The sequence below is a fragment of the Arctopsyche grandis genome, chromosome 4, assembly GCF_051622035.1.
Source record: "Arctopsyche grandis isolate Sample6627 chromosome 4, ASM5162203v2, whole genome shotgun sequence".
In the NCBI taxonomy this organism is placed as follows: domain Eukaryota; kingdom Metazoa; phylum Arthropoda; class Insecta; order Trichoptera; family Hydropsychidae; genus Arctopsyche; species Arctopsyche grandis.
In genome coordinates, this window is record NC_135358.1 from 18,325,185 (window position 1) to 18,340,700 (window position 15,516).

The 15,516-nt window shown below is 33.5% G+C and overlaps 2 protein-coding genes across 2 annotated transcripts; both read right to left on the reverse strand.

Moving 5' to 3' along the window:
* Positions 1 to 449: 449 nt before the first annotated feature.
* LOC143911009 (uncharacterized) lies at positions 450 to 14,779 on the reverse strand. The gene is made up of 11 exons (XM_077429711.1): positions 13,326 to 14,779; positions 8,526 to 8,705; positions 4,902 to 5,077; positions 3,133 to 4,723; positions 2,919 to 3,049; positions 2,565 to 2,831; positions 2,230 to 2,439; positions 2,015 to 2,155; positions 1,754 to 1,931; positions 1,380 to 1,677; positions 450 to 1,307 (listed from the first exon to the last, which is right to left on the reverse strand). Exons 1-11 carry the CDS (start codon positions 14,356 to 14,358, stop codon positions 1,193 to 1,195), a joined length of 4,320 nt encoding a protein of 1,439 aa, XP_077285837.1. The 5' UTR covers positions 14,359 to 14,779; the 3' UTR covers positions 450 to 1,192.
* LOC143911010 (uncharacterized) lies at positions 5,606 to 6,832 on the reverse strand. Its single transcript, XM_077429712.1, has 2 exons — positions 6,330 to 6,832; positions 5,606 to 5,755 (listed from the first exon to the last, which is right to left on the reverse strand). Exons 1-2 carry the CDS (start codon positions 6,730 to 6,732, stop codon positions 5,691 to 5,693), a joined length of 468 nt encoding a protein of 155 aa, XP_077285838.1. The 5' UTR covers positions 6,733 to 6,832; the 3' UTR covers positions 5,606 to 5,690.
* Positions 14,780 to 15,516: the final 737 nt, after the last annotated feature.

Here is a 15,516-nt window from a genome sequence, read left to right on the forward strand (position 1 = left end):
AATCTTTCTTCTTGCTGCCGGAGAACATTCTTCAATCTCACCAACCTCGTATTCTTGAATTTGAAATCATTGAAACTTTTGCCCTGTAATCATTTATCGCTTAAAGTAATCATCATTTATTGAAAGCAAAGATTGATTCCTTTTGAAGATACTTCATTGATGGTATTGATGTTAGTTGAATCAAATACATTTTAAAGTATAAAAATCATTTATTGACTGGTTTCAAAAAATGCGTTTACATAATCAGTGATTTGCGTATTCTGAATAAATATGTAACATGTGTATATATTTGGAATTTTAATATTAAAGACAAAATAAATAAATAAATCAGGTACACAACACAAATAAATTGGGCCTACTACATTTGTATAGTGATGATATTGAAACAGACAAAATTGGCACTTTTTCTTCATAAACAAAGATTTAATTTTTTAATACATTTTTTTTTTAGGTCACCAAGTTTACAAAGAGAAAGAGTTAATATCGTCGTCATATACATATGTATGTATAGAAGTGTTAATACTAAAATTTAATATCATCAAAATTCGTGAATTAATTCATATTTTAAATTAAATTTTTGAAATAAATAATATCTATCATGAAAATAAATTGTGCAATATCTGTAGATAGCACCCAAAAAATAAATAAGGCACATAATAAATTTCTAATAAATATTACAATAAATAAATAAATTTAAAAAGACATTTACAATAGCATATTCAATGCAATATCATTTTTACATTTTTACTAAAATTCTTAAATTATTCCCATGATTGCTACCTCTGTGAAATACATACAAAAGTTAACTTTGAAATTTCAATAAATATAAGAAAAGAAAACTGTTGTATATTACAAAAAACTAAATTGTACAATAAAAAAAATAATTCAAAAAATTAAAATTGATTACAAAAACTCTTACACAAAAATTTAAATTCACACAACCCATCCATAGAATATAATTACATAATACTTTATGTAGTATATATGTTATACAAAACAGTGATTTAAAAATTCTCCACATGTAACAAATACAATTTAAATTTGAACTACCTAAAACTAAAGGAACATGATTATTATTTCAACAAGAGTAAAATAATATTAAACAAGAACACATAGCCACTTGGAGCGATTTAATAGTTAATTCAGATCGCAATATAAGCTAAAATTAAACCTATTCTGCTCAAAATCAATCTCATGATTTCTTTGAAGCTAGTTTTTGAAGTCTAGCTTTCAAACCACCTTCTCTTTTTGGTTCGTTTTGAATCTTTGAAATTCTGTCTTCTTGTTGTCTCTTTTTCTCTTTCAGTCTAATAATGAAAAAACATATTTTAATGCAGCACAAAAATAACTAAAAAATTCCAGTAGGAAGGTTTACTTACTTTTCTTTAATCAATCTCTGTTCCTCTTTTTTCCATATATCCTTGAAATCTCTGCAAAATTGAGACCAAGGATCAAAAAACTCCTTGGGGGAACAATCTTCTAATGTTCCTGACCTGGGCGAAAATTGGTAAAATACCATTGTGTTTATAAACTTTATTTGGCACTCAGAGAGATTATCTTTTTCAGTGATTAATTGTTTTTCAGCAGTTTCTAAGAAGGTCATCATTTTATCCTTGAATGGTTGTAAATTGTCTTCCGACGATGCTTCAATAACTTTATTTGTTTTAGTCTCACAACCTATAATTATGTAAAAAAAATGCATTTAAAATAAATTACAGTTTAATGACCTCTGTATAGTTAATATTTTTATTACTTTTCCACTGTTTTTGTAAAGAATTCAGTTCACTTGTGACTTCTTCAAATAAAATGAAAGAAGCTCGTCCAATGTCTCCAGGCTCGGGTATCGGTAGCGGAGTGTCAATTCCTTCTTTTGATTGAGAAATATATGTTCGAACAATGAAATGTAATAAAGTTACACTAGAGTCTTTAGACTGAAAACGAAATAAAGTAAATTTGGTTTATAAATATCAAAAATGTATGTACATAGTTGTCATTCTAGCATCAAAAATCTCACCTTTACATCTCTCAATTTAGACAGTATTTCTAAACCGAATCCATCAGCTTGACCTCTTTGTCTATTTCCACCATTCATATAATTCCCAAGGGTTAAAATTATAGCAAAAAGTTTTTTTAAACCCTCATTTGTTATTAAAAACTAAAAAAAAAAAAACTAAATTTTATTAAAAAATTAAAAAATATAATTAAATCAATAGTTTGGAAAAAATATACCTCGCATGTTCTTTTAATATTATCCAATTTACTCGATATAGCCATAATCGAATCATCAAATTCTGCTTGAAAAGTAAAACAAGATATTCTTTCAGCAAAACATTGAATATCAGATAAATCTAATAAAAACGTTTCTGGTTTATCTAACGGAATATCTGGAGACGTTTTTAAATGGTCCTTAATTTTTTGTAGTTCTTCTTCCGTTGCCTTCTATAAATAAAATTTAAAAAATCAAAAACATACATAATATATGTAACTCAACATTTGAAAAAGGAAACATAATATAATATATAAATACATATGTATATTTTTAAATGTATAAAAAAAACACAAACCGCTTCATATATTTGGTGCAATGCCTCTAAATTCACAACAGTAGTGTCAAGATTGTAAATTGCATGTTCAATTTCCTGAAATTCCACATGTAAGCTTTGAGCTAAAATTCCTACATTTTGAAATCTTTTTCCATCCAAAATTTTGGCTGCCTGAATTTTGGAAGGTTTGTCATCTACTTTTTTCTTTGTTGGCTTTCGTGTAATTACTTGTCGTGAAAATAAATCGGCAAATTCGTTTATATTTTCCAATACTGTTTCTTCTATTTCCTGTTGTCAATTTTTATCAATTTTATACATATGTAAATAGAAAATATATTGGTATAAGTTAAAATACTTAAAAATATCCACACTTACCAGCCATAATGGCTTTTTAGGTGTAATAGGATCTGTTGTTGATACTGTTTTTATTTCACTTGGTGCTATAATTCTAGTCCAATATAAAGGCTTCATTGGTACAGACGGATTTACTGGTTCTTTTCTCAAAGCTATAAGTATTGATTTTTTTGTGATTTTTACATTGGATTGAACAATAAACTGTCATTTCTAACAATATATGCAAATATCTCACCAGCTTTGTAAGGCTGCCATCCGCCTATCGGTGGGGCTGGAAATGGAACTGGAGCCATTCCCGGCATTGGTGGGGGAGGTATTCCTGATGGTGGTGGTGGAGGCATCCCTGGGACTGGTGGAGGACCTGACCCTGGTGGTAGTCCCATTCCGGGCATAGGAGGAGGTGGTGGTCCCATTCCGGGCATAGGAGGAGGTGGTGGTCCCATTCCGGGCATAGGAGGGGGTGGAGGTCCTACACCAGGAAAAGGTGGTGGTGGAGGTCCCATTCCAGGCATAGGAGGAGGTGGCGGTCCAGCTCCTGGCATTGGAGGTGGTGGGGGTCCAGCCCCTGGCATTGGAGGAGGTGGAGGTCCTGCATCTGATACAGAAGATGTAAATACTTCCATACCTGATATAGGGGGTGGGGGCGGTGGCTCTGATTTATTTTCAGAAGTTGTTGAAACAACATCATTTATTGATACCTCAATGGTAGAAACAGGAGATGACGGTTCTGATTCAAGTAAGGTTGGAAGGGGGTCTCCAGAAGTTGATGTTGGCGGCGGCATTGAAACATAATTAGCTGGGGGAGGTGGTGGCAGTGAATCATCTGTTATTGATGATGCTTTATCAGTCAACGGAGATGGCGGAGGAGGAGTTAAACTAGTAGGTCCAATATCTAAAGGTTCGACTTTCTTTAAAAGAGATTTAAAAGGTGAAAATAAACCGTTCTTCAATGAAGATTCCGCATCTCCCATTAATGGAGGGGGCGGTGGAAAATCGGCATCTGATATTGGAGATAATGATCTAAAATTATTGGTATTTATGTCAAGATCGGGTAAAGGAGGACTTATATTATCATTAAGAGGTAAAGAGATTTGTTCCTCAGAAAGTTTTTCATGCATAGATAGCGGCGAAATTTTATAACTATAAGTCTTGTCTCTGTCTTGAATTGAATTTGGAGACAAATCATCTACTTTTGGCTTCTCATTACTGGATATACATGAATCATAAGATTTGCTGAGATCGCTTTCACGAATTGATTCTTGATTTACAAGATCAAGTTCATCATTATTTACAGAAATATCATTATTAAAAAACGGAACAGCTCTTTCAATTCTACCAAATTTATCGTTAAAATCTGTTGTATTATGCATATTAGAATCATTACATAGTAAATTTTTAGCTTCTACATCGGGCGAACCAAAATCTCTGAGTGCATTTTGTGTAAGACTTTGAATTTCAATTAGGGTTTTATATCGTTCAAGTTCCCGAGATAAATTATTGACAACATTTTCTAATTCTTTGATTCTTTGAGTGGCAACAGGATTTTCAACTGTGTTCTTGTTACTGCTTAAAATGTCTTGCTCGTTATTTTGAACCCTTAAATTGAAAATTTCGTTATCATTCTTCGGACTTTCCGATTGAAGATCCAATTTGTTATCGCCAACGGGTAAATTTATCTTTTTCCTTCTAGAATTTGGTGTCAATAGGTCTGGAGACTTTGAATTACAATCTTGTGTGGGAGGCCAAGATACAGTATGTATTCGACCTGGAGTTGCTGGCGTAGCGATAGGGGCTTCAGTGTGAGCCCAATAATACATCAAGTCAGGCTGAAAACAATTTTCGAACATAATTTAAAATACAGTTAAAAGCGATTTTCGACAATTAATCAATATTGGTAATTGAATAAAATTATAAGTGCACAATATTACATACAGTCAACTTCTCATTAACAACAACTCTATCGTTACTATGATATTAAAAAAAATTCCATGTGAAAATTATTACCCTAAATATGGACTCATTAGGAGCATCTTTGTCAGTGATCTGTCGGAGCACTCCGGCAGCTAGCAAATGGGTGCAGTACTGAGTTCCAATAATACGCAAATCCTGCCCAGTGAGCACCATTCGCAAATAATGATTTTCAGCAAAGGCAGAAACAAACCAATTCACCAACATTTGTCCTGCAAAATAACGACAGATTTAAATTAGTGAGAGGCATAAATAAGCGTTATACAGCATTTCGTCATACATCCTCGACCGCCTACCACCCACTTACAAATGTGCTTAATGTGTGGAACAAGATTGCTTTAATGCACACTAAATACAGGCTATTTCAAAGTTATAAATTATCAAAAAACAATATTTATATTTTTTTAACTCATATAAACTCTCTAGTGTTCAACTAATATAATTAATTATATAAAAAAATATAACGTACATATCAAACATAATCACAAATATTTCTTAACACCAAATCGTTATTGTTAGATATTTATCACGGCCAAGTATTATGATAATTGATTATCATTTTGATCAGCATATTTCGCAGTATTTTATGGCAGTGTGGTAATTAAATAATGCTATTATTGATCAGTGGTATGTAATATCTGTCACAAAACTGATATAATACATATATACATAAAGTAGATAAAAGATATTTTAATTTATACATTCATACATATGGTACATATGCATTACTATCTACTCACATACACGCAGAACTTTTGGATAATATCTGCTGTACATTGAGAAGAGATAATATGGTACACTTCAAAACCGCAAAACGAGTTTGTGTTATATAAAGGCATATAATATATGCACAAGGAGGTGGCGAATGACTCGTACAATTGAATACCATGCTGCAACAATAGAAACACTTAAAAGTGGGCGAATTTCGGCACGATTCGATCATTTTAAAGTATTAATTAAACTAAAAATGATATAATAAAAGAATATAGTAAAATGAGTTGATTGTTAAATAACAAATTTCAAACTACTTCAGGAATAATATAATAGTATTTTGATGGTTATTGTAAGCTATTATAATACTTAAAATTTAAAATCATGAATCATATATTTTGAAACTCAGTTTTTTTTTATCAGAAACTATTATTTTTAACTATTTAAAAATGTTTATGAGAAAATTTTTTGAAATAACCACGAAGTCATTGATCATTTCATTTAGGCGGGAAAAAAATCAACAGAAATTCAAACGCAGAGAATTGACAGTTTGCTTACGTAAATATTATATAAGTCGACATGCTTTGGGACACTTTAATTAAGTTTCCATTTAATTTTGCAGAAAAGTATTGGCGATATACACATACGTACCAGTATTATCGTACGTAAATAAAACCAAACAACAAAATATAACAATCACAAACACTGACAAATCACAGCTGACGTGTTAACAGACGTGTATGACAAACTGACCTATGCACACGGGTAGATTTTTCATAGACGAAGGTAAAACGTGTCTCGAGAACTTGACGACGCTTTTCTCTCTGGTGCTGACGATGACCAGACCTCTCCTGAGATCGAACTTGATTCGAACGTCGCATCCTTTTCCATAGTAGACGAAGAGGGTGAGAGGACTGTCGCAGGAGAATTTCGCCTTGATTCGAATACCGGCATCTCTCAACGTCGGAGGAGGCATCAGACGAGGAAGAGCCAGTCTAATGGCAGCGATGATTCGAGAAAAATCAATATTTCTCTTCAGACCGTTGTTGAACGACGGAAACAAATTTGAGTAGTTGAGGCCGCGCGTGCCGAAGTGGGCTGATAGTCCTAAAGACGGTCTGCCGTAGAAGAACGACAAATCCGACTGGAAATGCATGGTGGCTGGTGTGCCCACTTGCGACAATAAATATTTACAAGTTTCGCTGTTGTAGGTAGCACCAGGGACGTAGCGTGTGCTTGGTCTCACTGAAGTAAGCGAAAGTGCAAAGTCGATACTAATCTTATCTACGCGATCTAATTTTCTTATCTTAAACTCGGACAGTAAAATTCACTTCAGGGATTGCCAAAAAATTAACCGAAATAAATTATTCGTTAGTAGAAGATAATTTAATGAATCTAATCCACTAGTCGTGAACTAGAAGCACGTATGTATGTACATATGTACATACTATAAAAATATCATTAATACTTCTGAAACCAAGAACGAGAAAATTTATCAAAATGAAACCTCATACTGAAGTATAATAACACTGAGCAACAAAAAATCACGTTTTTGAGTTACCAGAGCGGAGACTAACCAATCTTTACTAAGTTTAACCCACTGAATTCGAATATGATATTGATTTTTGTTGGTGGGTGATCGTTTACGAGATATGAGCGTTTAAAAAAATCCGCGATTTTTACAGTTACTCAAAATTTAGGATTGTTACGCTCAAAGTGAGTATTGGAATCAATAGTCAGATATTTTTCCTATTAATTGTTATATTTCATTGCTTTAAAATACTTCTAATTAATTGTCTAGCGAATTTTAAAAGTCAAAAATATATTTTTTTTTTACGGATTTTTTTTTCTGTGCTATTTTTCATTTATTTGGCAAATTTTTTATTTCACAACGTTTTTAAGGATTGGTTTTCTATCTCAATATTTTTTTTTTAATCTAAACGTACTAACTAAAGCGGTAATTGCAATTTAAATGCTTTCGTTGTATATATGGTTGTATCGCGTAATATGTTAGGGCAAGCGAGATGGCATATAATCCACCTCACAGAGTACAACTGTGTATCTCAAGTCCAATTATGATTTTTACACTTATAATTCAACTTCTTAAGTTGAAACAATCCAATTGAAACCCATTATTTTTTACACAGAACACCTGGTTCAAACTAGATATACATACGTATAATGACACGTTTGTTGTTGAATGTGATAAATCCTATCTAAAGCGTTGGTGATTCTACCCACAAAACTGCTAAGCTCCCACACATTATTACAACCAATATTTTTCTAAAATGTTATTTCAAATCGATCAACATTTTCTTATGTATGTACATGTGTAAAAAGTCTATTACAGATTTCCAACATTAAATTACTACACCACTGAACTGAACGAATAGCGAAATTTATTCAAAACAAAACAATACGATATACCATAAATCGAATAACCAAAATAGTTTTAACGTCATAAAATTATTTATTTTATCAATTAACAACTTACTACGGATATCTCTGAAGAAACAATAGTGTACATATGTACATATGTATATAATATCAGTAGTAAGTAGCACTCGCTATCTGTCTCCTCCACACAATAGGCGTCTTTCATCGGGTAAATACAAAATGCTCCATATAAAACTTGAGTGTTGAATTTGAATAAAACTTAATGTTAAACACTCGCTGATATAACGACAAACAGTTGTCACATCTACATATACACCAATGTATATATTTTTAAGCTTTTATTGTGAATAAGCGAAAACAGGAACTGCCTCTCATTAAACCTTTTGACTGACATGCATCGCTAACCGCCGTGACGCAGTCAAGTCCGACCATCGTAATAAATGCAGTGGAAAAAAAAAGACGTATAATGCATGTCAAGAGCATTTTACATTCGTATACAAATTTGAAAAATGCGCTGAAACGTTAAAAAAAAACATTTATAAATTTGTTTACCTTCGAATTTTTCATAAATTTGAAAGTCCAACTTTTCGGGCACAAATTTCGGCTTGGAGACTTTTGATTCCAAAGTTGCCCTATCCAATGTGAGTGATGCTACTTTTCTGAGAACATTAGAATCGCCGATGACGGGAGAATCGCTCATAGAAGAGTGACGTCTGTGATCTCGACCATCGTCTGAAACAACGAATCACAAAATCAACTTCAAATGTTACTACATACTACATAAATCAACTAGATCAAAGCTTTTTAACCCTTTGGCTGCTACGAGGTTTTTCAATGTCCAAGCGAAAAATGCTAACATTTGTAATTATTTTGAAAAAAAATAAATATAATATTTTTTTTTACATACTTACTTCGCCGAACAGTCGTAATTTTTATAATACTTTATATACATTTTTAAGAAGCAGTCGTGGACTCGTGCTCTCTTTTTCTGTCTTGCTTTTACATGCGTGCGTGCGAAAGAGATACCTACATATATACACTAAATAAGTTTTGACGATTGTTTTCCGAGGCTTTATTCTTTTCAATAATCTATTTTTAGATATCGATGTATCCTTACAACATGCGATATATTCGAAACAGGTAGCGGTCTCTCTCTCTTTCTTTCTTGGTTTTAATTGTGTACGTGTGAGCGAGACACACAAGGATGCGAAGTTTCTAATAATCAAATAATTTTTCAACATGTATCATAAACATTTTGTATGCATTTCAGTTGCATTTGATTGATTGCATGAATTCGTGACGTCTCGTGACCTATATAATTGAAAGCGGATTTCTATTGTTTTTTGCCGTTTATTTTAACTCTGCAAAATGATATCGGACAGTGAAAGTGATGAAAGCGAAATAATAGCTCCTCGCCGAGGAACTCGACAAATCAGCAGCTCTACTGATTCTGAAAATGAATTTATCGACAATAATCAATTCCCAAGTAATAACTCCTTATATGACATTGACAACGAACCCGAAATTTACTTTGATGATGAACCCGAAATTGAAGAGCTTTTATTTAAAAAATTGATAAATATTTATAAAGCTTGATTGAAAAATAAATATAAATACGTATATAAAAAAAATGTTTCGTGCCACTGATGCGCTGGTGGCTCAAAGAAAGTATTGAAATACGACAATTAATGACGTCAACAACGATCGTCGTAGCAATCTTCGCCGATTTCAAAACAACGATTTATCGTTGTTGTAGCAGTCAAAGGGTTAAGCAAAAGCTAACATTTACATAATACATTATATTACTACTGAATAAACTGAACCTTTCTTAAAAATAGTCACAATATATCCAATAGATTCAATTTTAATATAAAATATCTTCACATTTTAATTTATAATTTAGAAATAAATTCAAATCAACCTATAATGGCGTTTTTATCCATATAAAAAATCATACATAAGAAACCACAGCGTCACTGTAACCAATTCTTCTGCGCGTCAATCTTTTCTGTGGTTACAAGTATGTACATATGTATGTATGTACATAAGTAGTTATACACACACATATATGTATGTATTACAATTAAAAAAATAACCAGTGAAAATCTATTCAAGCATACTACATAGTATAATATCATCTATTCAGCAATCTTTTTATTGAATTTTACGGTCAATTAAAGCTCTATGAATGCAAATTCAATACACTTTCGAACTTATCTCTTCTTATGTACGTGTGCAAGTATGTACATATGTATCTTTCCATAGATACTATGTTAAATTTAACAGACGATAACAAAAGTCGTCATGGACTCTTGGTTTTTGCCGAACGAAATCGTTGTACCAAATCGCTGGAAAAAAAATATATAAAAGCCTATAATACAACTGTTCGAAACGATTCGAACAGTTTATCTTGAATTATTATTGAGGAAATGTTCAACATTGTTACAATCTTGAAACAGACGGTCTTCAAGACGATTCATAAAATAGTGAATTCAAGTAAACACCGCCAAAATTACACGGTACCGTTGCGTCTGATTGTTGTTTTTTTTGTTGTTAATTTTCTTCACTTCTTAAATTTTCATTACAATTGAATTTTGGCGAAAATTACATTTAAAGAAAATATATGTTGCTTCTTTTCAGAGCACATAAGTTTTACTAAGGAAAGCAATCACACGTGCATATAAATCGTAATCCTTTATACCGGGTTGACACGATACGAGTGCACGTTGCCACTTCACAATAGTAGCCAACGAGTAGTCCGAGTGACCAACTAAACGAACTTGGTACGAGTGCATTTGTATCGTGTCAACCCGGAACTAGAAACAACTGTGTATCATTGACTTTAATATAGGGAATTGGCAACAATTCACTAATTTTCTTAAATTATTTTTATTTTAAATCCACTAAAAATGACTTCAGACTGACTGACATACGTTTGATACTGGATCGCACAATGGGGTTAATTTAAAGTAAACATTCAGCCAATCGGATATAATTAAGATTGCAAAATACAATGCAACTGACAATAAAATCTGGAACGGAAGTATCAAAAAGAATTAACGAATAAGAATTTATTGTACAGGAATTATATTGAAATTTTCGTATTAATTAAAAGTTGGTACTCGAAATCCCACGCATTTCGCTATGCTTGGTGGCCTGTGAAGTAAACGCTTTAATTATTCATATATGCTAACAATAAAAGCCCAAATTCATCTAAACAATGCACACAAGCAGTATGATAAGATTAGGTAAAAATTCATTATTAAAATGCGGAAAAAGGACGTACAAATCCGACCGCTCTTCATTCGTTATCACAGATAATATTATGCGTCCTATTTTTTTATTATTTATTTACACCAGTCAATACAAATATTTCGATCAACTATTTAATTACATCACATGTCTCGTTATTTATATTTCATTAATCACTAGTACAATAGTCTGCTATTGATGAAAATTTTATTCACTTGTGTATAAAAAAAAAATTAAATAATGCCTGTATCTATTTAACGTTTAAATACATTAAATGTTTTTAAATAACATAAAATTTTTTGTATACATATATATCAGTGGCGTGGTGCGGATATCTCACTGTTTTCGTCGCACAGCCTTACTTATGTACGTGTGCGCGAGCAGGATACAAGGGGACTCGCTATTACGTCACCTAGTCCCCTTGTATCCTGCTCGCACACATCTAAGTAAGGCTGTGCGACAAAAACAGGGAGAATTCCACAGCACGCCACATATAATATATACATATAATATATGTATGTACCAGTGGCGTGCGGTGGAAATTTATCTGTTTCTATCGCGCAGCTTTATTTACATTTGCGCGAGTAGGATACAAGAGGATGCTGTCACGTCATACCACACCCTCTTGTGTCCTGCTCGCACACATGTAAGTAAGGCTGTGCGACGAAAACAGGGAGAATTTGACCGCACGCCACTGGTATGTACATACATATATAATAAAAAAAAACTTTGGCTTAAAAATTGTTTTTGTTTACATATGTATGTATATGTATTTGTTAAAGTTTATTGTTTTTGTTTACATACATATATGTATTTGTTATTGTTTTTATAGTAAATATATGTATGTGTTAAAGTTTCGTTACCGTAACAACTGCTATGCGTTCTTAATTTAAGCATTTTAACATTTATATAAATATTATTTTGCATTACTGCAATATTATTTTGCATTTTTTTGCTCTCTAGAAAGCAAAAACAAGGTTAACAATAGAAATTAACAATAGGATCCCGATTCAGTGCATTTTCGCGCCTATCTCTGATTATAACTAGAGAACGGACCCAAAGCGCGCCGCTCATTGTTCAATTGTTGTAAATGCTTTGTAAAAAAGGTTCGACAAACCTTTAAGAGGGCTGGACAGCAGCGCATTGTCCATACAAACGTACTATACTTCTCCCTACCTCAATTATGGCACTAGAGAAATTATTTTTTAATATGCTATGGATATCCACCATTGGGGTGCATCTATCGTTTTTTTTTTTTTTTATTAATTATTTTTATATGAGCTAGGAGCCGCCAAACATCTATAAAATCGCCTCTTTTTTACACCCACGAAAAGAGTCTAGCGTGGTTATTTAACGGTCGATTTAAAAAAAAATACGCCGATAGATGCACAGAAAATATCTTTCTCATACCGATGATGAAATTTTTTTAAAAATTGGTCGAGTTTTGGAGGAGAAAATAGTAGAATACGAAACCTCGATTTTGTCAATTTAAAACACGTTTTATCTGGTCGAAGCGCAACTGTCGCATTCACTCAATATATATATTGATATATATTGTCGCATTCACTCAATATATATATCGAAGAAAGGAACGGTAACAAAATTAAGGTTTCGGGTGTACAGCCCTCTTAACAATGCATTTACAACATTTGAACAATGAACGGCGCGCTCTGGGTCCGGGCTTTAATTATAACATTCAAGTAATATATAAGAAAAAAATTCATCGAAGTCACTATGTATTACGTACGTAAAAATTGAAATTTATATTTATTTTAATTAAAATTATAATTTTCACATATGCATGCCTTAGACGAAAAAAAATTATATGTATATATGTATACATACATATATATAAATTGAGAAAAAAATGTTCCAAAATTGGGGTGACACCACTGTCAGTATATGTATATGATATTTAAGATTCTTCAAGAATTATTTATAAATGATACTTGAATTGCAACTTTTATATATGTACATATTATATGCATTGCAAAAAAATCAATAATACGATAAGCCTTTTTACATGAAAAATCATTTGACAGTTATAATCACTGTAGTCAAATGAACAATACAACGTTGAAGCATATTTTTCACACATACCTGTGGCATCTGAGGGTTTCGAAGGTGGTATCTCCACTTTCCTGTGCCTGGACAACGTAAACGAAGTCACAGGAGTAGATCCTTTCAATTTGAAATCACACTCATTATCGTCGACACCACTGTCATCCTTGGTAGGACTACCTATGAAGAACTTCCCGCTCTCCATTAGTACACCGCTATCGTTAACTTCCTGCTGTTGTTGCTGCTGCTGCTGCTGTTGTTGTTGTTTGACACTTTCATCGCCGTTGAATATCTGCGTCGGCAACCGTGACCCAAGCCCCGAGTCCATCGAATGAGCACCGTTGTCGGCACAAGCGTCCGGCATCGTATCAGCCACGAGAAACACAGTGTTGAGGTCCTCACTGGAACGATCGTCCAGGCTCACCCGGCTTATCTTCGACACACTCAGCTTCTCCAGTCGAGACTCGTTCCTGCGTGATTTCGACTCGACATGCAAGACCACATCCGAGGACCTGACGTCGTCCGGCGTGGCTGTGACACTCTCCTCCGAATAATAAGCGGCGTTCAGCTCTGCAGCGAATCCTCCAGGTGTTAGGGGATCCGTGAATACCGATTCGGAACTGGACTCCTTGCTCGGCGGGCTGATCTCCTTCTTCTTGGCGACGGAGAGGAGACCATTCTCGGTGGTTAGCTGGGTCGGTTTGGCCGGCTGTTTGGTAACGTTTGCTTTGTTTTGTTGTCTGAGCGAGTTGTCGAGGTTCGACGACCTCGACCCGCTGCGGTTGGAGACCCTCTCTGGTTCCGCTACGGCAGACCTCTTCGTCGTCTGATCCAAGTCGGTCGAGTCCTTCTCGGTTCCCGGTGTCTCCGTCACCAGATCGTCCATCGACTCCTGGAGACTCTTCGTGACGGTCGAGCATTGCGAGGGTGATTTCTTCCGCAAGATAGATTTAGTCTGAACGTCTTTACCTGTCCCTTTTTTGTTGCCCAAATTCTTTATCAAATTCTTTCCCTTACCTGGACTCTTGCCGGTCTTCGGTTGTTTACCCTCACTTCCTTGTAGGTTACCCATGATTCTAAACAATCGAACGCCCACAATTCACTATTCAAATTCGAACGAATATTGTATACAAGCATTGCGTGATTGTCACATGTTTACAGCAAACCCGCCCTCTTCGCCGATCCATCTTCCCACTCCTTCACATCCTCACTCCTGAAGGATTCCTTTCCGAATTTTCAGCTGCAGTGTCACTCTTGTTTGTTGGGAAAGGAGTTGGTCGGATCTGCTCATGCGTCGAGCCGACCCAATAGTCCCGGTAACCGCCTACCGCCCAATCGATAAACAGTGCTCTCAGCGATAACCTTTTTTTTTCTATTTGCAAATTTTGTTCGAAAACAATACAACAATTTGTAACGAGCACATGGATTGCGTCGATCGGAATTGTCACTCGTGGTTGCACACAACTGTAACCCATAACAATACGAAACGCACTAATTAAATGTTCGGCATTAATTTAAAAAATAACGACAACTCAAACCATATATTTATGAATCACCAATTTAGCATCCTGCTTAATTTTATTAAATTTCCATTTTATTTTTACGAGGCGTTGGGTAAGTTTTAAATTAATAGGGAACAAATAAAAAAACTGTATTAATAATAAAACGAATACATTGATGAAGACTTTTTTTAAACGGAAAAAATGTCGCCTTTTAATAGTACGAATCGTGACAAAAATACACTGCCTCATGAGATGAAAACACTGTTCAATTAATGACCTCTTCCATAATACAATAGTTAAGCATTGAAATTTTATAACTTAAAGTAAAGTCCTATGTTCCCATCGATTAGTAATAAATGAGAACATTATTGTAGACTCTGATTTCACTAATATTCTAATATGCTATTTTTAGCATTTAAATCTAAATAAAAAAATGCTGTATCAACCAATGAAGAAATAAATGAATATTACATATATACTTTTAAAGAATAATTAGAGAGGAAAAACACTATAATGACTGGCCATGCGATAGCCGTTGGATTAACATCGATTGACGGCCAATTAATATTATTATTTAATGTTTTTGGACCATTGTGATTAAAGTAAGAACCTAATGCGCCACAATGGTCTACATAAGAAAACAAACAAAAGAAAAATAGAACACAAAAATTAATATAAGGAGAGAAAAAAATAATAAAATAAAATTTATAACATAATATATATGACAA